The 24,983-nt window shown below is 44.2% G+C and overlaps 1 protein-coding gene across 2 annotated transcripts in view; it reads right to left on the bottom strand.

The window, feature by feature from the left end:
• The window catches only part of ANAPC2 (anaphase promoting complex subunit 2), a 205,451-nt gene that overhangs the window by 144,823 nt on the left and 35,645 nt on the right, over window positions 1-24,983 (bottom strand). For both annotated transcript variants that reach the window (XM_078642153.1, XM_078642152.1), the window contains exon 6: window positions 12,592-12,709. In XM_078642153.1, coding sequence (XP_078498279.1) covers window positions 12,592-12,709 — 118 coding nt within the window. The remainder of the gene's footprint in view (window positions 1-12,591; window positions 12,710-24,983) is intronic.

Genomic DNA, 24,983 nt, shown 5'->3' with positions numbered 1-24,983 from the left:
GTTTGGATCTCCGGCCTAAAGGTGGTGGCTTTTAACCACCCATGGCGTCATAACACCGCAGCACCCGCTAGCTTCTGAAAGCCTGTGTTGGCTAGGTCCATCGCGAAGTCGATGGTCTCTGATGCTGCGCGTTCTCCCTTCAATAAAATGTTCCTGGCTTCTTGCCTTCGGTCTTCTGTAATGAGGTCTATCACATCTGACGGTCATACCGATCAATTATTGCCTAGGCGTTGGCTGCCCTAACTGTGATTGCCGCCATAATTGAGAAACGTTTTTCCATAATGTCTAATCTATGCCCTTCCTTATCAGGCAAAGTTTTGATGGGAGTGGCCGGATTGTTAGATCTTCTATGTGCTGACTGCGAAATGACTGAATCCGGTCTTATGTGACCTGTGAGGCTAGATGGGGAATCCTCTGGAGCCATGTATTTTTTGTCGATCCGAGGGAGCACAGGAGATATCGTAGCAGGCGTTTTCATAATTTTCACTCCGTCCTGCCAGATGTAATCTATTATGGGAATAGAGTGTACTGATTTTCTGGTTTCTTCTTTAAAGTCATACAGGAAGCAGTCCGTTTGCTTCACTGACACTGGCAGATAGAACCTGGTGGTTGCTCTCTCTATTAAATTATGGAATCCTAGAACCCTCAAATGTCTTCGGGGGCAAGTCTGCTGGGTGGTGTGGAGGAGGAGAGGGTGTGGGGATAATGTAGTCATCCAAAGGATCCAGCGGTGGTAGCAGGTCTGGGATTTCACCTTCTTCTCGGTCCTCATGTGATAAAGACGGACCTTCTGTGGAAAGCGCATCGATCAGTGGGCGAGGTGTGATCCTAGGTGTTGTAGGTGGTGGCAAACTCCGACTGAGGAGGTGGTGGTGGTGGTGGTTCTGGTTGGTCATCCTGAGGTGGAAACCTATGTCTGTAATCAGCCAGCATTGCCTGAAGATCCTGGATGAGGGAAAGTGGTAGATGTGACATGCCTCTAGGACGAGGCTCAGGAAGGAAGCCATAAGGTTGGTAATGGTGAGGTGGAGCTATAATACGTTTTTGATAATATTGCTCCTCATCCTCCTAGTCATCGTCTCTTCCTGACATTTAACATGTGGCTCGGACGGCTATGAGCTACACCACATATGCCAAAGCTGTCAGAGTATTCTAAATCCAGCAAATGAGAAGGAGGTAATGGTGAACCCTTGGTGAGTGAAGTTACCTCCGGCTGCAGAAAAGTTTTGGTAACTTTTATGAAGTTTATCATCGTCGACGGTGCTGTAGTAATCGGTGTTGGAAATTCCTTTATCGACGGTACTGACGTAGACTGTATCATCATCGACAGTATCATCGTCGATGGATCAACCGTCGACGGAACCTTAGTCGATGGTGTCTTCGTCGACGGAATGGAGGTCGTCGGCACTCATCGTTGATGATGCTGTTGTCAGCAGTATGTTCATTGTTGATAGGCTTTTCGACTGAGAGATTCTCGTCAACAGTATGGGACCGGTGATGGCTTCCGTCGTCATTGTTCCTGTCGTCAACCACACTGACGATGAGACGTGGTACTCCTAGTCGTTGACGAGGAGGTGCCGTCGTCGATGACTATTTCTTTTCAGATCTGTGCCTCCTAGAATCTGAGGAAGAGGCTCAAGGACTGTGCTTTTCGTTACTTGAAGGTGTAGTAGGTAAAGATAATGCAGGCTCTGGGAAGACCTTAGATGTTTTCTCCTTTTTTGAGTCTTTACTTTCATGGGAGGGTTTGAGTTGTTGCCTACCATCAACAGAGGTACCCTCCTGGGATCTGGCTCTCTTATGAGGCGTTGAAGATCCATCTCTTTCTTCTGAAGACTTTCTCTGTTTAGTCATCTGGAGCCATAAAAGTTATCCCTTCTCTATCCCGCAGAGTTTTGAGGAGAAAGTCCGACAAATCTTGCACTGTCTTACCTCATGCTTGGGATGATGGCAGCATAAGCAATCCTTGTGTGGATAATCCACATAAACTCTTTTCTTGCCACAGGTCTTACATGGGTGAAAAAGCCCTTTCTTATCAGACATGCTGGTAAAGCGGGTGATTGTAGGATAAAATCTAGTTGAGAGTGAAGAAAATGGAGTAGAACTCAGGGAGACTCCCTTCACACAAGACGTGCGGTGAAGATCTGAGGGAAAACTGGCTCTGCTAGGAGTGTTCTAGAGGGTGCGGACAGCTAATTGTCTGTGCTTGAGAGTTGGTCCTTTTTTTAAAGGACATAGATAGGCTATTATGATCATGGCTCACGGTCATTATAGCCTATGGTATTTCATAATTACTGCTTTATTACTGCTTGATCATGTTACTGTGTGACTCCCATCGTACCGACGGGGGAATGATTCAAGATTGTGAATCTATGAAAGATACCCCAATACTGGATAAGAAAACTCACTCCAGTAGGATGCTGGCAAAATAGCAAACCCTCCCCGCTGCCAAACCAGACAGCACGAAATGGAATACAGCAGGCCCTCTGCTCTGGACAGAACAGTTATGAAATAATTGATGATGCAATTTCTTTCAAGAAATTAAAATAAGGGGGGCATATGCAGATCTGAGACAGTGCCTAAAAGAGGTACAGAGAGAGATGGCAGATCTCGACGGGCAAGTAAACACACTTGAAAGTACACAGGGCAAGAGAACAATGGACTTGGAGAACTACAGAGCATGTTTATTCATGAATGACTCAAAGATCATCCTTCAGGAAAAGCAAGAAGTCCTGAAAAACAGATCACGTCAATGTAATCTGAACATCCGAGGAGTACCTAAGGGTCAGAAGATAGAAATGTCAAGGCCTAAGTTAAAGCTCTATTGGAAGTTCAGTTTGAAACCCCGGATGATGGACTCTCATATATCAACAGGGCCCACATAACATCTGCTGTACATCCTAGCTTGCTCTGAAGACAAAGTTATGAAGCCAGTCAGGCATGAAGGACAAATATCCTTTGATAACATCAAAGTGCAAATCTTCCAGGATCTCTCTCATACAACTCTCCTTAAAATGAGATTATTCTAGCCAGTTGCATCCAGTGGGGCCATTTGTTTTGCATCATTTTTGAATGGGACGGACAGATCAGTTAATCTAAGTCCCTAAAAGAGACCTGCTCAATTCTTGGCTTAAGCCCCCTCAAGAAGATGTGGATGGCAATCAAGAGACAGAACTTCCTCCCCTTGCTAGCCTTGAATGGTGCAAGGTTCTGCAAAAACGTACACAAAGTTCCTAAAGGAGTGAGGTGTTTAAGATTACTTATGAGAAATGGGAGGATTGTTTTACACTCCCATCCACAAACCCATCTCCACATACCCAGCATGTACCCTGAGAAACCACTTCCTACTCTTACACAAATAACACGTGACAGTTACTACATACAGTGTCAAGGGCTAAATAAAAACTGAAAAAAGGCAAATCCTTCCTTTTGAATTCTCACTACTAAACACGAATATGGCCCTTTTACAAGAAACTTATCTACTACTTTCTAACCAAACTCGTCGTCTGGAGGTAAGGCAGCAGGGGTGGCATTCCTATATGAAGGGGATGTGAACTCCAACTTAAAGATCACTGGAATGGTAAGGTGGGCAGCTCAATGCAATTTCTGTGGGAAAGCCCTATTATTCTGTTCAGTGTATTGCCCAAATCAGGGACAGGAAGAATGTCTGTTCCAAGCATTGGGCCTCCTTGTAGGGAGTGCACTGTTCAGGGAAGAGACCTGAGCATGGTCATAAATGGCAAATTAGACAAAACACAGCACACTCCTGAAAGACTTCTGTGCTTTAGAGTTGGGGAAAGCTCACCTTGAAGAATTGGGCCAAATAGATAGGTGGAGCTATAGACACTCTTGGCCACCGATAAAAGTTATTCATGACAATCACATTCTCCTTGATAAGAGATTACTCCCTGGGGTTCGATAAGACTACAAGGGCCACCTATCCATTTCCGATTATGAGCCACTGTCCAGTATGCTGAAATTATATGCATCCTCAGGTAAGGAAAGGGGCACCTGATGCCTCAATGAGGTTCTACTGCTGGACCCTGTTGTCATCAATAATATCAGCAAACATATTAAAGGAATACATAATATGTAATGATAATTGTGAAAGGAACGCCAGCACACTCTGGCACGCAATGAAAGAAGACCTTAGAGGGAAGTTCATAGCAGAGGCCGATAGACTCTTGATAACCAAAGAGGCATTACCCATTCAGTTAAGGTCGGAGTTAAGAGATGCAGAAGAAGCCCAACAAATAAACAGTCCCAGAAGCTGTGAAGAAGGGTGTTAACTCTTTGGGAACAGATCCAAATGCTGGAAACTGTGTTAGCCTCACTGGATGCAGAGAAAGCATTTGGCAGGGCTGATTGGGGATTGATGGACTATGTCCAGTGTGAGATCAGTCTGGGGAAGTGGCTGGCTAAAAGCAGGATATTAAGACCCCAAGTCAAATGTTGGGGTCAAAAGGAGAGGATGCCAGTGGATCCCAACTGGTCCAAATTTAGACCAATTTCAATATTGCCTATTCTCTCCAAGGTTTAAGGGCACATGTCAACACTCAAATGACCTCTTTTGTGGAATCCCAAGACGATCTGCATCCAGAGAGTCAGGCTTCAGAGCAGGGCAAAGTACTGAATCTGTCCTTCTAGGAGTCACGGAACATCTGAGAAAGCCCCTGGATACGGGTGATACTTCTGCGTGGATTTTAAAAGGACATAGACTCAGTTAAGTCTCCAAGGGACGGCTCTGGTGTGGCTGGCCCCCTTTCTGACGGATCGCACCTTCCAGGTCTTCTCAGCTAATGTCCCGTTTAGCCCTCATGCTCTAACCTTTGGAGTCTTACAGGGATTGGCCCACAGCCCTATGATATTAATATATATGTCTGCCCTCTAGCAGAGCTGGTGGAAGGTTGCAACCTCACCATGGTCTCCTACTCAGACAACACTCAAATCATCTTTCCTTGTCTTCGGACCAGGATTACAACTCTGGGGATCTGAACTCCTGCCTCGGTCAGGTCTACGCATGGATGAATACCAACTCTCTACAATTAAATGGCGACAAGACCAAGGTAATGGTGCTGGGCAACAAGCCCCCTGCTCTGGAAACCTCAGCTCTGGCTTGCGACGTTGGGGACTCTCCCTGAACCAGCCCACAATGTAAAGAACCTAGGTTTCTGGCTGGAATCAAATCGGTCAATGAAACCGCAGGTGGCCATAGTAGCCTCGACATGCTTTGCAGTCATGAAATGGCTAAAAAACAATTATGTGGATGCTCCTTTTCGCTGCCCAAAGAACAGTTGTTAAAGCCATGATCCTATCAAGGCAGGACTACGGCAACATTCTGTACCTGGGGAAAGATAAGGCTGCTATAAGACGCTTCCAAGTGGTCTAGAACTCTGCTGCCAGGCTTCTGTTCGACTCCCGAAACATGTCTCTGTGCCTGAAATCCTTTGCGACATTCATTGGCTCGCAATAGACAAGCGAATCTAGTTTAAAACACTATGCTTCATGCATAAAGTCAACTTGCTCACCAGTCCACTGTACCTACAAGAGCTGCAGGTTCTCGACCAGCCTTTCTGACCACTGTGCTTGAGTAACCAATCTCTATACACAGTCCCTAGAATCAAGTGTGCTCAAATGGATTGTTGTGCCTTTTCTTATACCGGTTCTAAGTTACGGAATACGCTTCCTGAGACGCTGGTTTTAATTTGTTCTTGTTGACTCTGCCCTCCCTACTGCTAAAGCGTCGGAAAACCATAGTTGGGTAGCTACGCACTATATAAGACTTAATAATAATAATAATCACAGTAGAACAGGACACCAAGTATGGATGTATGCCTTACGCCCCTCCTTTTTGCTCTTACTCCGCTTTGCTCAAATAATCTGCAATAACCTACAAATCTGGGGGTGGGAATTGCCAGAGATTAATTTAAACTCATAATTATGTTTAATTTACTAGTATCATTGGCGAATCAAGCCACATAGCTCCTACCCCTTATGAAGGAACCTGAGCAGTTCTAAATTGTGTCAGGATTTGTGATAAATTAGACAAAATCAGAGGGCCTTAATATCGCCTCTACAATGCTGCTGACTCTTCAAAAGGTGGTGCCACTACAGTGGTTTACTTCAACAACTCAGCACATCATATTGGACCTGGGGAAAACCATAGGTGTGATCAGAGAAGCCAATTTGTATAAAATGGGAAATGCTGTACATACTGACCTCAACAATTGGAGAAATAAAAACCTGTCTTGGTTAGGATGAGTTGCAGCCCTTAAGATGTATCTGCTACCCAAGAAGCTGTACTGCTTTCAGACACACCCTCTGAATGTTAAGGACTACCTAGGTGACCTTCAGTTCAAATGGATGTATTTGGTTTGCCAAAATAAAATAGGGAGGCTCAGCTGGCGGCGATGTATGATGGGTATCAAACAGGGGGCAGATAGAGTACATAACCTCCCTAACTATTACTATGAGGCTCACCTCTGTTTTTTCCTAGAATGAACTAAGAGATATGGACAGAAACTGGTGCATGATTGACCATACATTAAGCAGAGGGTACCTCCATGAGGTCTCTTGCACATCCAAAGCTGACAGGAAGACTAAACCTATGCAGCAATCCCCGCTTCTCCCGACATCAGGATAGAAGGGACTTCCTCAGATTGTGGGAATCGGGTTGTTAACATTAATAGATATGTTTGAAGGTAAACAAATAAAACCCTTTGAGCAACTTAAAGACGTTAAATGGAATATAAGGTAACCATCACTTGTTATTTTCAGGTGCAACACTGGGTCTTACAGCCACACATGAAAAGGGACAGCACTAGGGTGCTACATCCATTTGAAAAAAAATATTCTTCAACATGATAGCAAGAAGCACGTTGTCTCAAAAATATATCAACTCCTTAACAGACCTGACAGTGGAGAATCTTCCCTTTCAGTATATTTGAGAGTGAGGGCTTGCTATTAAGCTAGATGACGACCATGTCAAGATATAATAACCAGGCATGGTGTATATATACAAGATATAATAACACTCGGAAGATATAACAACACTAGCCACAGTGGGGATACAGAAACACTCTAACCTTTAGACAGCTGGTACTACCCTCCCACTAAATTTAAAGCTGTGGGTTATCCAAAGGGAGTCCACTGTTGGAGAGAATGTGGGAGTTTGGGCGAACTCAAGCACTTGCTCTGGTCATGTCCAAAACTCCGGAATTTCTGGCAGTCTGTTCTTCAATGATTGAGGATGTGAAAGGTTCCCAGTTAGCATATTGTCATGAGGTAGATCTGCTTGGATCTCCTTCTGAGATTTATTCCTTATCTGACATAAAATGCAAAATTCTCTCCTATTTACTTTTACCAGCAAAACAATGCATCTTTTCATTATGAGGCACTACAGGAGTTCCGGGAAAGGTGGTTTGGATGGAGGGGATTTTTTTGGGAACTTACAGCGAAAAATGTTTCACAAACAGTTCAAGGGAAGGAACAGAAGTTTAAACAAGCATTGGAAATGCAATAGGTCTCGCAGCATTAGAGTTAGTGCTTTTAGAATTGTTTATGGGTTTTTTTGTAAATCTTTAGCATTTTTGTTTCCTGTAGCCAATGCTAAAGAATAAAAAAAAAAAAACAAACATTTCTAAAAGCTCTAACTCAAATGCTCCGAGACCTATTCCACTGTGTGAGGGTGAGGGGTTGAGGGTGAGTGAGGGTGAGTGAGGGTGGGTGAGGGTGAGTGAGGGTGAGGGGTTGAGGGTGAGAGTGAGAGTGAGGGTGAGAGTGAGAGTGAGGGTGAGAGTGAGGGTGAGAGTGAGGGTGAGTGAGGGTGAGTAAGGGTGAGGGTGAGGGTGAGTGAGGGTGAGTGAGGGTGAGTGAGGGTGAGTGAGGGTGAGTGAGGGTGAGTGAGGGTGAGTGAGGGTGAGTGAGGGTGAGTGAGGGTGAGGGTGAGTGAGGGTGAGTGAGGGTGAGGGTGAGTGAGGGTGAGTGAGGGTGAGGGGTTGATGTTGAGGGTGAGGGGTTGAGGGTGAGTGAGGGGTTGAGGGTGAGTGAGGGTGAGGGGTTGAGGGTGAGTGAGAGTGAGGGTGAGTGAGGGGTTGAGGGTGAGTGAGGGTGAGGGGTTGAGGGTGAGTGAGGGTGAGGGGTTGAGGGTGAGTGAGGGTGAGGGGTTGAGGGTGAGTGAGGGTGAGGGTGAGTGAGGGTGATGGGTTGAGGGTGAGTGAGGGTGAGGGTGAGTGAGGGTGAGGGTGAGTGAGGGTGAGGGTGAGTGAGGGTGAGTGAGGGTGAGGGGTTGAGGGTGAGTGAGGGTGAGGGTGAGTGAGGGTGAGGGTGAGTGAGGGGTTGAGGGTGAGTGAGGGGTTGAGGGTGAGTGAGGGGTTGAGGGTGAGTGAGGGTGAGGGTGAGTGAGGGTGAGGGGTTGAGGGTGAGTGAGGGACCGCAAAGCTATGGGGGGCAGAAATACCACAGGAGGGGGCTATAGCATAAATACCACTGGGAGTTGATAGAGCGGGAAAACGGCCAGAGATTTGCAGGGCAGAGAGAGCACCACAGCGAGACAGCAAGGTGCGAACTGTGTGAGATATTGTGACCGGCGCACGGTGGGGCATTCCCAGGGTAGAAACGCACTGGGACAGTGGCAGGACAGAGAACCCGCGCGAAGCTGGAATGGCAAGAAGATCTCTGGGGTTGGTATGGGTTGAGTACCACTAAGGCTGGTAGGAGGGGTGTACCACGTGAGACTGGGGAGTGTGAAATAGGAGCAGCTTTGTGAAAAACGCCGGAGGGTGGTCCGTGGAGAATTTGGAGATTATTGAAAGCATGGCGGCGCCCCCAGATGTTCTTGTTCTGCGTACAGTGTTGTGGACGCGCAAATAGCCGGAAATCCGTGAATTGCTCACGGCAGCAGCGGCGGTGTTGCAGGACTCCTGCATGGTGCTTGCCAGAACTTGGATAACTTCAGAGAATACGGATAAAGTACATTTCAATGCACGCAGGAGACTCCAGGAAAAGGTGCAAGGCGCACCGAAAATGGAACTGCCTGACAGGATGCAGATTTAGAAGGACGCGTGCCAAATGCAAATAATTAAGACAGTGCTGCATTCCGTAATGTAGCCCGTGAAGCAGCATGCTGGAACAATGACAGAGGGATCTGCTTAGCAAAACAGTCATTCCAGGGAAAACAGCATGACCAGGCGAGAGCAGAATGCTGTGACGCACTTAAAGCAGGCATGGAAATTCTGCCAGGCTAACTCAATCTATCTTCGATGATTCAAGTCTCTTCTGCAGGTAAAGATTACGAAGCGGACGGCACATGAGCGTTTGTTATAATGCAAACCGCTCGAGCTAACTCGACAGACGTCTGAAGCAGGACCAGGGCGCCTAGAAGACCACCCGAGGTGATACACAGTGGTATGCAAGGGATGGCACCCACTCATTCGATCTCACGCAGGTTCACATAATAACAGCTCTCTAACACTCTAGGTCAAATTTTTAAGTGCATATTAGGGAGTCAGGGAGGAGATATGGTGGTGGTGGGGGGGAGGGGGGGTAGTGTTGCTAAAGGAGATTTTGAAAATCGTCAGGTCATTTAAGATATAAATGCGCAAGCGATAAGGATTAACACAACCAAGAATGGGGAAATGAAGCAAAATACACGCAGAATGGGGCAAGTGGCAAGACAAACTTGAAACAAAAGGGGGAGGGTAAGGGTTCGTAGGCATGCTATAGATGCCGATCCTGCCACGCCTCTGTAGCAAACTAGAAACTATATGGTAGGCAGGGACATTCGGAAAGATGTCAGCTACTTTAGGCAGTGTTCTATCTACCGTAACAGCATAAAAAATGTTTTTAAAAACGGTTCGACTTAATGGTTTGACGGTAAGAGCTGTAATTTTAAGTACTGAAAAATAGAGCTTGTGCAAAATTCCATGAAAAATAAACTGGAAATCTTTAGATTTATACAGCAGCTGAGGAAATTGCCCACTTATTTTCATTTTTTTCCATTTCAAAATACTTTTTTTTTTTCACGCTGCATACAGACATGTAACATAATTTTGTTAAAGATTTGATCCAAACTTCAAGTTACCGGCAATATTTTCCATTATACAGAAAACCATGGCAGTTCACAGCAGCTGTGCTTTAATGTACAACAAATCGGGAATCTTTTTTTATTCCACTGATACATTTGCCTTTTAGCGGAATTGGAAGTAACATTTTCTTAACAGCTAAGGTGTGTTTAAATTGTGCCTGTGGTGGTGGGCCCGCACACTCGATGGTGACCCAGAGCTAAACAGAGAAAGACAGAAAACGAAGAAAGACCGAGGAAGATATAGATAGAAAAACAGTCACAAAGGAAGACAACAAAGATGAAAACAAGACGGAGGGAAGAGAGGGGAGGGGGGAGGAGAAATGCGACACGGCGGGAAGGGGAGGGGGCGGAGCGGGTACAATAAACAAGACGGAGGGAAGAGAGGGGAGGGGGGAGGAGAAGTGCGACAGGGGAAATGCGAGACGGCGGGAAGGGGAGGGGGCGGAGCGGGTAAACAAAGACGGACGTGCACGCGCTTTTAAGCTCAATGCGCATGCGCATTGAGCTTAAAAGTCACGGGCACTGCAAGGAATCGCCACGATTCCTTGCAGTGTGGATAAAGAGCGGATAAGTCCCAATACTCTCGCCTTGCTCGATGCGCATGCGCATCGACAGGCGAGACCTAAAAACAGTGGATATGCTTTTAGTCACTCTGTCTATGGACTTTCGAGAGCTGCAATGCCCCATAACAAAAAGAGCGCTCACCATTCTAGAAGATTCCAAACTGGATTTTTACTACATGAACAAGAGACACTAGATTCTCGAAAAATCGAAATTTTATTTCACTCGAAATTGTTGTAATAAATTCATCAGTCTGTAATTTGGCGGAACTAATTAACTGGATTATGAGGGAAGAGGTTTTGATTTTGTGGGTGAAGTGCATTGTCCGAAATGCTTTATTCTTTCCTGTCGTAATAGGAAATAAGAATAAAATTGTATTTTAACAAGTATTTCTTATGTTCTGTGCATTTGATGAATTAATTAGATTGTGAAATGTGCTTACTTCTGAGACTATTCTAGTTAGGACTTTAATAGGTTTAGCTTGCCTGTATAGTTTAGAAACAAAAGCCAGGAGACCATGTTGGCCACTGAAGAAGCCTTATAAGAATCACTGAAATTATTTTGCCAGCAATAGGCTTAGTTTTATAAAGGGTAAGAAATTGATGTGTAGTAGAGTAGAACGGCACACTGCTATAAAAATAGGACTAGCACTGATTTAGGGTAACATCACAGAATTTAATCCAAGCTAGTCTTTTTAATGAGGCTCTTAGAAATGTACCCATTTCAGTTTAGTCATGTAGCGATTTTGTACTGTTCAGCCAGATATGCCCCTCAGCTAGTTTTTGAGCAAACTTGTATCTTTTGTGATAAGGCAAGTACTTCTAGAAAGGTGTAATTGAGCAGGACCATATCATTATCCGCTAGTTCGAGGGCTAAGAAAGAGGGTGAAGGTTGGAGACGAACAGCAACCATGATTGCTGGGCAAAGAGAAGCCCATGCCCAGAGACAAAAGGGCAGTGTCCTTTAGAGTGCACTCCATGTGGGCTATCAGGCCAGGCAGATTACACCAAGTCTCCAATAAACATTTCAAGCAGGGGCCATAGCAGGTCACCATCAAAACAAAGAAAATACTTGATAAAGGTATGTTAAAAGTAAGAGTATCAACTTGTATTGAAAAAATAACGTATTTCTAACACAACATATTTATCCCCCAAATAATGAGCATTTTCTGGTTAAACCCCGAAACCTAAAACAAATACGAATTAGCAAATGCAGAGCACATGACCCCACACAACATTGTATTGTAGTTGCATTTATGTAGCACTTCCTGACCCCGACGAGGCATTGATGCGCTTTTTCGGGGGTAGCACCCTACTCCGGAACCAATAAAGGATTAGTGTTGAATTAGTTTAGTAAAATATGAAAGTAATTTGAGTGGTGGATAGGTCAGTCAGTTATTTTGATTCAGAGGGATAGCGGAAGGATGGAAGAGGGGAAAAAATACAAATTAGCAAATGCAGAGCACATGACCCCACACAATATTGTATTGCAATTGCATTTATATAGCGCTTGTTACCCCTGATGGGGTGTTGAAGGGCTTTTTTGGCGAGTAGCAAGCTACTCCGGAAACCTATAAAAAATTAGTGGTGAATTAGTATAGTGAAATAAGAAAGTAATTTGAGTGGTGGATATTAGTCAGTTATTTGGAGTGAGAAGGATAGCGAAGGGACATGTGATGGATGACATCACAAACCACTTCACCAATGACCTCACTAAGACTCCCAATTGCTGTTTTACACATCTTTTTACAGAGAGCAGGAATAGAGACATTTCTATATGTAAGTTTTCAGAGAAATCAGATTGTTAAAAGTGGCACTGCAGGCTTCCAATCACAAATTAAGCCTTGGGTAAAGGCATCTTTCATCCGATCTGGCAGAAAATGTAACAAGGATAAAGATGTTCTCTGAAGGAGTAGACTTGAATGTCTCCAAAAGATATATTCTGACCTTAGATATTTACGGATTGGCTCACAGGCAACCTCTAGAATAACCATGGATGGATCCAGCTCCCGCAGGGCTTTGATTGCAGATATGTAGAGGGTTATTATATCAGATGTGTTCACACCTAAAAGCACACAAATAAAACAGTGCCAACTTTATTTACATTAAAATAGAGATGCGTCTCTTCCCACAGCATAAAACACAAGCACTTTCAAAAATCCAATTGTTTTACAAAGATACCTCGCAAATGCCTATATATTTTTACTTTATATGTTCTCTGCAGCATGCGATGCACTTTTTAATATTTAAAGACCTGAAAATAAACATGGCTTTGTGGCAAAAACTAGTCACATTTCTTCCACCAAAAGAAAAAGGGAAAAAAGCTAAACCCATTGACTGAACGATAAACATCAGCCTTTGTGATAGAGGTATATAAATGTTCAACTCAAAATTAAAAAATACATCATCAATCCATGGGGAGTACTTTATGGGTATCAGGCGTTTACCTACAGAACTCTCTATTTCATTAACAAATAATCTAAATAACATTGATGAAAATCGTATTATTAATGTTATGCTAGCTATTTCTCAATCTCAGATCCTAAATTAAATACTTAAAGCAGGGGTCTTCAAACTGGGGGGTGTGGGGGGGGCCTAATGGGGCCACAAGTGAAGCCAGAGGGAGCACCAGGCACTGACCAAATGAAGCATAATGCTGATAGCGGTACTTTGTTTTAAGCGGTGGGGAAAAATGAGTGGCAGTAAGCCACTCTGTATTGGGCCATCACTAGCTTCTTTTGTCATTTATATCCTAGCTGGGGAAAAAGGTAACCGAGTTTAACTGTAATGTTTAAATATGTCTCGGGTTTAAATAAGTTGAGACATATTTAAACATTGCCAGTTTAATAGAATAATTGTGAAAAATCTGAGGGTGGCCTGAATAATTTTATTTCTTTACTGGGTGGCAGGGGGAGGTGGGGGTGAGGGGGCGTATCATTAAAACGTTTGAAGACCACGGACTTAAGGTGTTTAAATATGACATACGGTTATTAAATTAATAGTACTTATTTAACCACATTGGAAGGGCATAACACTAAACGGAGACCTTCCGAGTGCGACCATAAGATATGTGCAACACAATAAATGGTTCATGAGCTAGTATTAAGTTCCACAGAAACTCACAAAATTCAGAGCAAAAATGGTGGCAAAACACAAGCTTTCCACCTACCACTGTGTGTGTGTTTGGGCATACTCTTGCCACTGATGGCAGTACATCAGACGTGGGACCTCTCCTCAATGTCTGGGGAGGTAGAGGATGAGTTTAGCCGCAAAGTTCTGAATGGTCTGCAGTTTTATGAGGTGTGTTGATTCTTGGTAGAGTCCATTGCCGTAGTCTAAGTGGCTGGTGAAAAGGGCTCCTCGAGTGACGATGCGTCTGGTGGAGAATGGCGGCCATTTGAAGACCTTTTGGAGCAGGCCCAGAGTGAGGAAGCAGGCTGGAGGAGACTGACGATCTGGTTCTTCATGGTGCATTTGCTGTCCAATATGATGCAGAGGTTCCAGGCGTGGTCCGTAGGGGTTGGTGTAGCCCCCAGTGCAGCAGGCCACCAGGAGTGGTTCCACAGGGAGGTGTTGTTCCCGAAGATCAGTACTTCAGTCTTGTCTGTGTTCAGCTTGAGGCAGTTGTTTTGCATCCAGTCTGCGACGCTGGTCGTGCATAGGTTGAAGTTGGTCCTTGTGGTGGATGGGCTGCAGATAGAAAGAGGGTGAGCTGGGTGTTGTATGAGTAGGATATAATCTTCAGTTCATGGTTTCTGTCGATGTTGGCCAGGGGGCTCATGTAGACATTAAACAGAGTAGGGCTGAGGGATAAACTTTGAGGGATGCCACAGATGATGGTCTTGGGTTCCGAGGTGAATGGTGGAAGGCGGATTCTCTGTATTCTTCCAGTGAGGTAAGATGCGATCCATTTCATGGCGTCCTCTTGGATGGCGATCTGATGAAGCTTCTTGATCAAGGTGTGGTTGGAAACAATGTCTAAGCCTCTGTGAGGTAGAGGAAGTTGAGGGTAGCCGCTTCTTCTCAGTTTAGGAGGGTTCTGATCAATGTTCCCTCTAATTTCTTTCCTCTGTGTGTGGCAGTGTAAGATCTCTGTGTGCTGCAGACAAGTCTAAGTGCACCAACAAACTGGTCATGCATGCGAGGGTTGCACTCAGTTATATAAATCTGTGGCAATCACCACTCCAAACTTTTTTTACAAAAACAGGTGCATTTCACAGATACAGCTACATTCAATAGGGAGTTGTGACAGATGTACAATGTGGATACACTCAGTCATGAAATGAATTGTTTACTTCAGTGGTACCTACACCCTAGGTTTAAAAAAGGACAGGACTTAGAAGGTTGTAGCATTATAGGATTTTACTGAGAGTCCAGTGGGGTCCTGGTGACAATACCTGGAAGGATTAGAGCTGGTTAACGCAGCCTGTATGGCCTAGGAAGAGGGGGCTGGGGTGGTGGGACAAGCTTCTACAGCATGCAATACGAAAACATACCTCAAAGTAATCCTAATGGTGTACAAGTCAAAAAACATTAATAAAGAGAGAGAGGTCATCTTTCCGTGGAGTTGTGGATCATCAGGTTGATCATGGCCAGGTAGGAGTATCGGGTCTTTGCATTGCATCGGTTTTGTTTTTCTTCCACTTTACTTAATTATTCTGGCCTTGCTCCCCACAAGTCTCTGCCTCCTTCCAAACCTGAGCCTCATCTTCCCAGGCTCTCCTCCATGTAATCGAGGACCTCCACAGGTGCTAGGTCTGTTGATCTTGAACTCCACATTATCTACTTTCTTATTAAATATGTCTACCAACAGTATCAGTGTTCCCATACTCCTGAAAAGACCCACTAAACTACCCTCCTCAGTGGCATTGCTATTTGCTAGCAATTACGAGTAAAATGTTATCAGGTCGAACTATTTTAGCATAAACTAGTCTCATATGGGGGAGTAAACTTAGGCTGGAAAGGAACAGATGTTCTCTATATTCAAAACCTGAATGAGTAATAAAGATGCCATTAAATCTTGTTTTTATCTTGCCACATTTGGTATCTGTTCAAGGATAGAGGTCTAATGTCAGTTTGTCTTTTAACTAACTGCTGCTTGGAAAATGAGGTATATGTTTCTGGTACTAGGTTTATAGTTTTTTTGTCAAGAGAGCTGTCTGAAGATGTCAGTTATTTTTCTTTAACACATTAATTTACAGGCTATTTACATAAATGTTATATTACAAATATTTCAAAATACTTCCGGAATTACAAAACACACTTTGAGTTAAATAGGAGCAAGACAAACCAGAACACTTTACTTGGGGATGTGGAAATGACACATATTTGCAGAAACTCAATTTCCAAACATGATTGTTTGGACACCCTATAGTTTTATCAGTAAACCCGCAGGTCAGTGGGAAAGTTTGTAGCAATTTCAATGTAAAATGTGCGGATTTCAAATGACAGTGTGCTACCACTTAATTCTATGTATTTATTAAAAGTGATAGTTTTTAAACATGATTTGAGAAACATTCCTACCACCACCCTGATGACAATGCTGTTAATGAACTAAGAGGCAAGTCGAAGGTTGTGTGTATCCTATATGTGACTAGATTTGTATTATATAGGTAAAAAAAAGTTTAGTCCATTAAATCAAAGAAAAGAGGTTTTTGTACAGCAGACATTGAAGGAGCTCTCATATTGGATACTGAAGAAAATGGTGGCTCAATTAATTAAAATGTTTGCCCACGATCACATAATTTGAAACTAGTTTAAGGGTCAAGAGAATTACAAATAGGTTGAGTAGATTTAAGTCACTAAATCTGTAGGTCTAGTAAAATTGTTATGATTTTTCGAGGCTTCTACTGGGTTGGCAGGTAAATGTGAATAGAAGGAAATTGGGATGCTAGCACCCAACTACAAAAATACAGTGTTAAATATGTCACTCTTAACTCATTCTGCCGTATCACATAAACATGATTTATTGTTGCATTTGTTACATACACACACGTATTGCTGCCTAATGGAAAGTAGACGATGTAAGAAAACTGCATTAATACAAACTGGCCTAGTCATTGTATGTCAATTGTGAGACAGCAAGCCAGCCTTTTATACGCTCCGTTTTATGTGCTCAGATTGCTGCACCCATGCAAGCTGAAGTTTGAAGGTGGGGAGTTTATAACGGGTCACGATGGAGAGCTCTGGAGTGAAGTCTAATGGAGGTATGAGATCAGTACAGTGACTAATAGTGGGTCCGAACGTTGTTCAGAATAAAACCGTTAGCCCCTCTAAACAGCGCACAGATCAATGTATGCAATATAACTGTGATTCTATTCAAATGCGTGTGACAGCGATAGAGTGAAAGTAAATGAAAATGCAGTTCTTTCAGGTTTGGGGGTGATTGCACTACACCTTAAACAAACCCCGGGAACAATTACACTTCTATTTGCCGTGCCTCCTTTACAGACTATTTTTGTAATCTCATTTAAAGCCAGGGTGACCAGTATGATTTCTCATTTTGCTGCAGCACACTTGAGACATCATAAAATAGACCGATGAGATGACAAACTGTCATGGAAGCCCAAATTAACTACTGTCTGCAGCCCACAGTAAAGTGAGGAGTGAGTAGAAGTGGGCAGGCCAACAAATTAACATGGGAGAGCTGAGCCAAGTGCGCGCTGTGGCTCTAACTTCCCGTTTACGAGCAGAGCTCTGTAAGATTTAGATGGCAAATATTTTCAAACATACATCACGTTAGAATATAAGTTATCTTCAAGAAAGTATACTTTTAACACACTGAACCGTTTCACCTTAGCACATCAGTCTATTGGAAAAGTATTTATTAAAAGTGGGAATTTTTAAACATGAACTGAGAAACTTTCCTGCCCCGGCCCGGATGACAATGCTATAAGTTAATAAAGAGGCACGTTAGTTGTCATGCATACAGGGTACATGACTTACATTCTTATTTTAAATTGAGCAACTTTATAAGCTAATAAATCAAACACAAGAAAAGTTTTTTGTACAGCATGCATCCTGAATTCAAGTATTTGAAGGTGCTGTCATATTTTTAATATCCGTCTGTTGTGGTACTCTCGTATGTGATAACGAACAAAAAGTATGCTCAGTGAAATAATGTATTTGCCTAGGATCACACAAATGGGTCGAGCAGGGATTTTCTAGTATCATGCTGTACAATTCAGTCACTGTATTGGTGTCGGTTTCTGCCATCAAAGGTTAATGCTTAGTCATTACTTAAAGGATTTTTAATTAATTTGGGTGACGGCTAAAATCATAATTTTTTTAACGCAAATTAACATAGTGCAGACTTTGGGCAGTTTTATACAGCGCTGTACATCATATACCATATATTACGTTTCTCAGTGTCACTGCCAACAATACATTCGTTCCTTAATCCTGGTGCAGCTGAATTCCCGCAGGACCCCACCAACACTAATCGAGCAAGCAGCATGTGAATCAGCTGACTGCTTTGAGTTTTGTCATCTGTGGCAAAACACGTACACACAAGAGACTTTGCCTTTCACACGCATTCTGCTCCTCCACCCAACTTTATAAACTTGCTGCCACTGCACTTCAGCTCCAAGAAAGTGACCATTCTTTCACGCTTCTCATGAATGGTCTGTCTTGCATGGAGCAGTGAAGTATGCACTTTGGGAGTGTGTGTGCATGCGCTGGGGGAAGGCAGTGTGCGTGCCCGCGTATAGGTGTGTGTGTGCTACAGGGAACAATGGTTCTGATGTCCTCCATGGCTGCGATCAGGGTGGTGTAGGTACTGTGGTTTGTGAGGAATCTGGATTAGGGAAGTGTCCAAAAGATCGTTGTTCGAGGTATTCCGCGAGTTGGCGATTGATGGCTTCTTCGAGGACTTTGGCGGGCAAAGGGGAGTAGGGAGCTGGGAGACGGGGCGGTAGTTTTTGAGCTTGTTTGGGTCATCGGACGGTTTCTTGAGGAGTTTGACTTCGATGCGTTTCCACTCGCCTGGGAAGGTGGATGAGATTATGGATGTTTTGCAGATAGCTGTGAGCTTGTTGCTGATGGCCATGCTGCTCAGGTTGAACATGTGGTGGGGACAGGTCTGTGCGTGCTCCTGAGCAGACGAAGTGCATGATGTCAGTGGTGGTTTGTGTTGTGAGCTGGTCCCAGGTGATGATCCGGTGGTCGTAAGTTGTGAAAGTGGAATCGTGGAAGCTGAGGATATCAGCGGTGGCAAGTTGGCATACAAAGTTTTGTAGATGGTGGAGATCTCTATGTGGAAGAAGTTCATCAGGGTGTCACAGAGTTCTTGGGAGGGGGTAGTGAGGTTTTCAATCACTGAGAGGGTTGGCAAACTCCTGGACGTTGCGAATGAGTTCTTTGCTGTAGTTGGAGCTGGCTTCAATGCAGATGGCTAAGAAACATAAACATCTCTTTCAGGAGTCGGTGCTACTCGTTGAGCGATGTTTTGAAGGTGGTCCGGTCAGTTGGCTCCTTGCTGGTGCAAATTTTCCTTTCCAGTTGCTTGCATTCGTGTTCCATGGCTCTTAGTTCCAGGGTGTACCAGCTGGCATGTTTGGTGCATCTCTTATGTTCGGAGGGTTTGATGGGGTCAACTCCGTTGGCGTAGTCCGAGATCCAGGAGGTGAAGTGCTTGACGGCCTGTTTGAGGTTGGCAGAGGTGTCGGTCTATGGGCTTTCAGATACTTTGTTCCATATGCAATTTATAGGTGCTAAGAGGTCTGTTGTCGGCACTGGGGGCTACAGTGATGGTGAAGTGGATTATTGAGTGATTTGCCCAGGTGAGTTCAGTGGCTTGGCTGCAGGTGACTCTGTTGTTGGCTGTGAAGATAGGGTCCAGCGTGTGTCAAAGCGTGTATTGGGTCGGTGACTAGATGCGTGAGGCCGATGTTCATGCTTTCAACGAGGTTGGCTGTGCTGGCGTCGTCGAGGTGAAAGTTGAGGTCTTCAAGGAAGATGTAGTGTTCGGTGTTGATGGGTTGGGGAGCGATGAATTTGGGGATGGTGTCGCAGAAGCCGGGGCATTGTACTGGAGGTCTGGAGGCGAGGGTGCCTCTGAGGGTGGTTTTGTCATCTGTTCTGAGTTGGAAGTTGAGGTGTTCCATGATTGGGTTGGTCTCCATAGCGGTGGTGCAGTGGATGGATTCTTTGTGGATGATGACTATCCAAACTCCGTGTTTGTTGATGCGATCCCAGTGTGCTACCTTGTAGCCATTAGGCGTGGACTTGGCAATGTTGGGTGGGGCTGAGCCAGGTCCTGAGAAAGACTATGTCAGGGGTGAGAGAGTTGATGGTGTCCCAGATCTCTGTGGTGTGTTTTCACAGCGATAGAGGTTTGAGCAGGAGGCAGTAAAGTAGTTGAGGCGCAGTGGTGGTTGGCGTGATGGTGGCAATTGAGTGCGTTGGCACTTCGGTGTTCCCGAGGCAGGGGCAGCATGTGAAAAGTCCCACGGTTAAGTGTGGAGCGGTTCAGCAGCATTTTGCGGGGTATGGAGTCCAAGGATAAAAGCTCTTCGCAGGTGTAGCTACAGGTGATGGAAGATACATGGTTCCTGGTGCTGAGCGTGGTTCAGGTGCAGATGGGTGCAAACAGGCTTGCCTTTAGTGGGCCAGCAGCGCAGCTGCGCAGCAGCCTCCATTAAGAAAGTCCTGGGAGGGGTGCTGGGAGGCAGGAAGCAGAATTGTCGATCTCCAAATAGCGTGCAGAGAGGCTTGCTGAACAAAGAGGGAATGGAGCACAAAATCCTCCACAAAATTACAATAAATAGGCACAGAAACGCTTTACACACTTGAAAATAATAGACGCAGAGGACAGCAAAAAGGGACTCAAATTTACAGTAAGCAAGCACAGAAACACTTTACACTCTAGAAAATGAGCATGATAAGGAGGAACAGTTTATCGCTAAGCCTTGGAACTTGTTCCTAGTTATATTGTTATAGGTGTCAGATGTTTAAGCAAGGATGTTACATGATGATACTAACGAAATGTCTATATGCTCAGTCAACATCTGTGGACTAAATGATAGGGATAAAAGGCAAAAGTTGCCAAAGTACTTAGAATGTTGGGCCCGGATATTAAATGTGAGCAGTAGACTCCTGTATCTTGGGATAAGAGGGACCTTCTTCAAATCAAGGGTTAATCTCTGATAGAGTGCACATCACAAAGTGTTCACACTAGAGGGGGTGCAATATTTGCAAAAAGGGGTTTTGATTCTCCAGGACAGAAACTTGTGGATCAACAAGGACATTGGTTGAATGTGGAGCGTCAGGCTCCGGGAAGCAAGCTTACCATTTGCTATAACTATGGATCAAATCTGGATGAAGTTGCGGTCAGGGAAGAGCTACAGGTGGAGTTGGCTACATGGGCTACACCTCTGGTTGTGGGTGGGGACTCCAACATTCATTTGGAAGTTAGAAGTATTGGTAGCAGGTTATAAAATATATAGGTAGGAAACGACAGGTTTATATGGCATTATCTCAGTTTTTAAAAAGCCACAGTTTGGTTGACATTTGGGATAGCCTGAAAGCTCCTGATCCGGGTTATACCCATTGTTCATATCCTCATCAAAAGTATGTATTTCTGGTATCGTCTGGGCTGATCGGTAAGGCTACTATTAAAAAGCGTCCAAGAGTTTTTTCCTCTCACATCCTTTTAGTTTTAAACCTTGAAGGGATAGGGGACAGGGTGACTTCCTGGTAAATGGACATTTGATAGGAAAACTGCTCCTAAACTCAAATATATAGAGAAGAGATGAAAAAGGGTCATATAAGAAGAGTTATTAAGCTATTTGATGCAGCTGAAACTACAGGCGACCTTTGTCCAAGATCCTCCTTGACGCCAAGAAGGCTTTCGACTGACTCTCTTGGGGTTATCTCTGGGAGATACTTGGTCCAAGAGGTTTGGACTAAGTCTATAGAAGGCTCTTAAAGCAATGTATCACGGCCCCAATGCCCAACAGCGATTTAACTGCATGGAATCAGCTAGGATTCAGATTATGTGTAGTAGAAGACAGGGCTGCCTCTGCTCTCTTATCTTGTTTACTCTCCATTTTGATCCCTTCTTAAATTAGCTGTTAGATAACTAAGTGATTACACCAATGTCCCTGTGGCAGATCCTTTAAGGTCCCTCCAGATCATTTTATTTATTTTATTATTTATTTATTAAACTTATTAAGCGCACGGCTACCCGCAACGGGGGTGTCCCGGCACAGAGGACCTATTCACCCCGAGTGATATTGAGGCCTCTATTGGCTCAATTGCCCAGGCTAAAGCCTCAGGTCCCAACTGTATATCTGGGGACCTTTTCCTACATGACAGCACTAGTTGGTCCCGTTATATACTATTACTGTCTAATGCAATAGCAGGAGGTGCCCTAGTTCCAGGGTCCAGGAGGGGGCAGAGGTGATCCCTCTATTCAAGAAAGGTGACAGAGACAAACTGTGATATTATAGGGCCATCTGCTTAATAGACTCCATGCAAAAGATCTAGGCCTGGGCCGATGAAAATGGCATTTTTAGCACACTATCAAGCGGGCTTTAGAGAAAAGACAGGAACAATAAACCAGGTGTTTTGCCTTCTCCTATTATTTTGGAAAACAGAGGTCATCGGCCGGGGTAGTCTGTACATAGCTTTCATCTACCTAAAGACAGCCTTTGATCTCGTCCCCAGAAACAATTTGTGGCAAGCCCTAAAAATATAGGGACCCCAAGCAAACTTCTCAACCTTGTCATACGTCTCCATGAAGCCAACTTTGCTCGAATGAGGTGGGGATCTCAGGAGCAGCTTTCAGATCCTATTTCTATTAGATGGGGAGTATGCCAAGGGTGTGTACTGGTGCCCACACATTTTCCCTATACACGAATAACATAGTCCAATTCTTATCTCAGGAACTCTAGGAGGGGTTAACGTAGTGACCCTGCTGTTTGCAAAGGACACCATGCTGGTATCAAAAACTCAGGGGGGGTGGCTACAGCTCCTTTTAAATGAATTCCAAGACTTTTGCGACATGTGGGGCTTAGAGATAAATACATTAAAAAAAATGAGTACTTAAAATCCCCATAGGTTTTACAGGGGAAGACCAACCTTGGAAGGGGCATTGCTTGAGAGTCAGTATCTTTGATTACCTAGGGGTGGAATTATCTGTGAAAATGTCATGGAAACCCTATGCAACCAAGATGCCTATGAAGCATAAACAGACAGTAGGGGCCCTGGGGAAAGAACATCATACCAATTCTAGCTAACCTGTTGCTGCAGCCCTGCAAGTTTAAGACTTAAATGCAGTTCGTTCTGCTTTGTACTGGTCTAAATTGTGGAAGTTTAACAGAAGAGAGGAACTCACCAGATCGGAGCACACATTTTTAAGGAGTCTTGCGATATTGCCCAAGAGTACTCCACTTCACCAAATAAGGCTGGATATGGGGAGGCGATCTATCGCTGACATAGCGAAACTCCAATCACTATTATTCTAGATTAGAATTAGGTCCACTATGGAACAGTCTCTGTATGCCAATGCCCTGGCGGAAGTAATCTGCCCGGACAAAGTTAACAAGATTTGCTGGATATGCAATGTAAGTAGGCTTTTATCAGATATAGGGCTACAGGGAGTTTGGGAAAATAGCGACCTTTCTATGTTTCGCCAAAATAGTCTAGTGACAAGCTATTACTGGGATTGGGTAGCCCAAGTAGAACACTGCAGAACTTATTGGGGAAAGCTAACATTAGAATTCATGACCCAAAAACAGGATAGTGACTTGGAGCAATATCTTGATATAATACAAATACCAATTTATTTTTTTATTTTATTTTGAAAGTTTTATATAGCGCGAACAAGATCTTTGCAGATATCAGAGCGCTTTACAAAGTAGGGAATACCAACAAAAGAATGATTAACAGGTCCTTAAGTATATGGACATAGGTAGTAAGTGGGATGGGTAGGTGCGTGAGGGAACATAACAGCACAGGAAAATCAATACTGCATGTATATGGTCAGGTAAGCGATTCAATAATACAGTTAAAGCACATGTCGTAGTGATCGCTCAGAAAAATACATGAAAAATACATGAAAAACACAATCGTAGGGATCGAGCAGAATAATACAGGAAAAAGACAGTCGTATAGGTCGGGGAGAAGAATACAGATCGGTGCAGAGACTTTGCAGATTCAAGTTAATAGATCAAGTGTATTTGGCCATGAGAATAGCTTTCACTTCTTTCTTAAAAAGTGTGACGGAGGGGATGAGCCTGATTTCAGGAGGGAGTGAGTTCCAGATCCTGGGTGCCATTCCTGAGAAGGAGCGTTTGTACGTCTTTTCCTTCCGGAATCTTCGAGGTTTTAACAGGAGATTGTTTGTGCCTCTGGTGTATCTAGAGCCGCCAGAGATTGACAGTTTCTGGGTGAGGTATCCGGGAGAGCTCAGGTGTACAGCCTTGTGTGTCAAGCATGCGATTTTCAGATGTATTCTGGCTTCAAAAGGCAGCCAGTTCAAGGATTTCAAGTCAGGGGAGATATGAGAGTGTTTTTTTGACCCAGTGATGAGTCTCGCTGCAGCGTTTAGAGAGGCTCTTAGGGGTGCAGTGGTGGTTAACGGGAGACCGCAGAGGGCGATGCTGCCGTATTCAATTCTCGGAATTACTAGTGCTTGTACTGCAGTTTGGAAGTCTTTGGCTGGTAAGAAGGGTTTGAGTTTCCTCAGGGTGTTGATTTGGAAGTTCGCTCCCTTAGTAGCCTTGCTGATATGATGCTGCATGTTGAGATTGGAGTCGAGAGTTATGCCTAGAGATTTTGCTGAGTCCACGATGGTGGGTAGGACATTGAGTGCAGTTAGCTGTTTAAGCCATGTTTGAGTGATAGAGATCTTCGCGGGGGTGAGATCAGAAGGAACTCGGTTTTCAGAGCGTTGAGTTTGAGATGATTGTTGGCAAGCCAGGATTGGGTGCTTCTGATCGTTGAGTTCAGGAGTAGAATGTCATTGGGGGATTGCAGTTTGAGATATAATTGGGTGTCTTCTGCGTACATGTGAAAAAGAACATTGGATGCTTGTAGCAAGGTGGTGAGAGGTTCCATAACTAGGTTGAACAAAGTTGGTGATAGGGAGGATCCTTGGGGGACACCTAACGAAACAGGTATTGGCGAGGACATCAGGTTGTTACTCTTGAATTTCTGAGACCTGTTGTGTAGGAAGGAAGTGAACCACTTGAGAACCGTCCCAGATAGACCCATTCTTGTGTTCAGAAGTTCGAGTAAGTTCTCATGTTTGACAGTGTCAAATGCTGAGGAGAGATCAAGAAGGATGAGGAGGCAGGTGTTTTGATCCAGCATTTGTAGGGCGTCGTCAATTATGT

This window comes from Lissotriton helveticus, chromosome 5_1, assembly GCF_964261635.1.
Source record: "Lissotriton helveticus chromosome 5_1, aLisHel1.1, whole genome shotgun sequence".
Classification (NCBI taxonomy): domain Eukaryota; kingdom Metazoa; phylum Chordata; class Amphibia; order Caudata; family Salamandridae; genus Lissotriton; species Lissotriton helveticus.
This window is presented reverse-complemented; position numbering and strand designations above follow the sequence as displayed.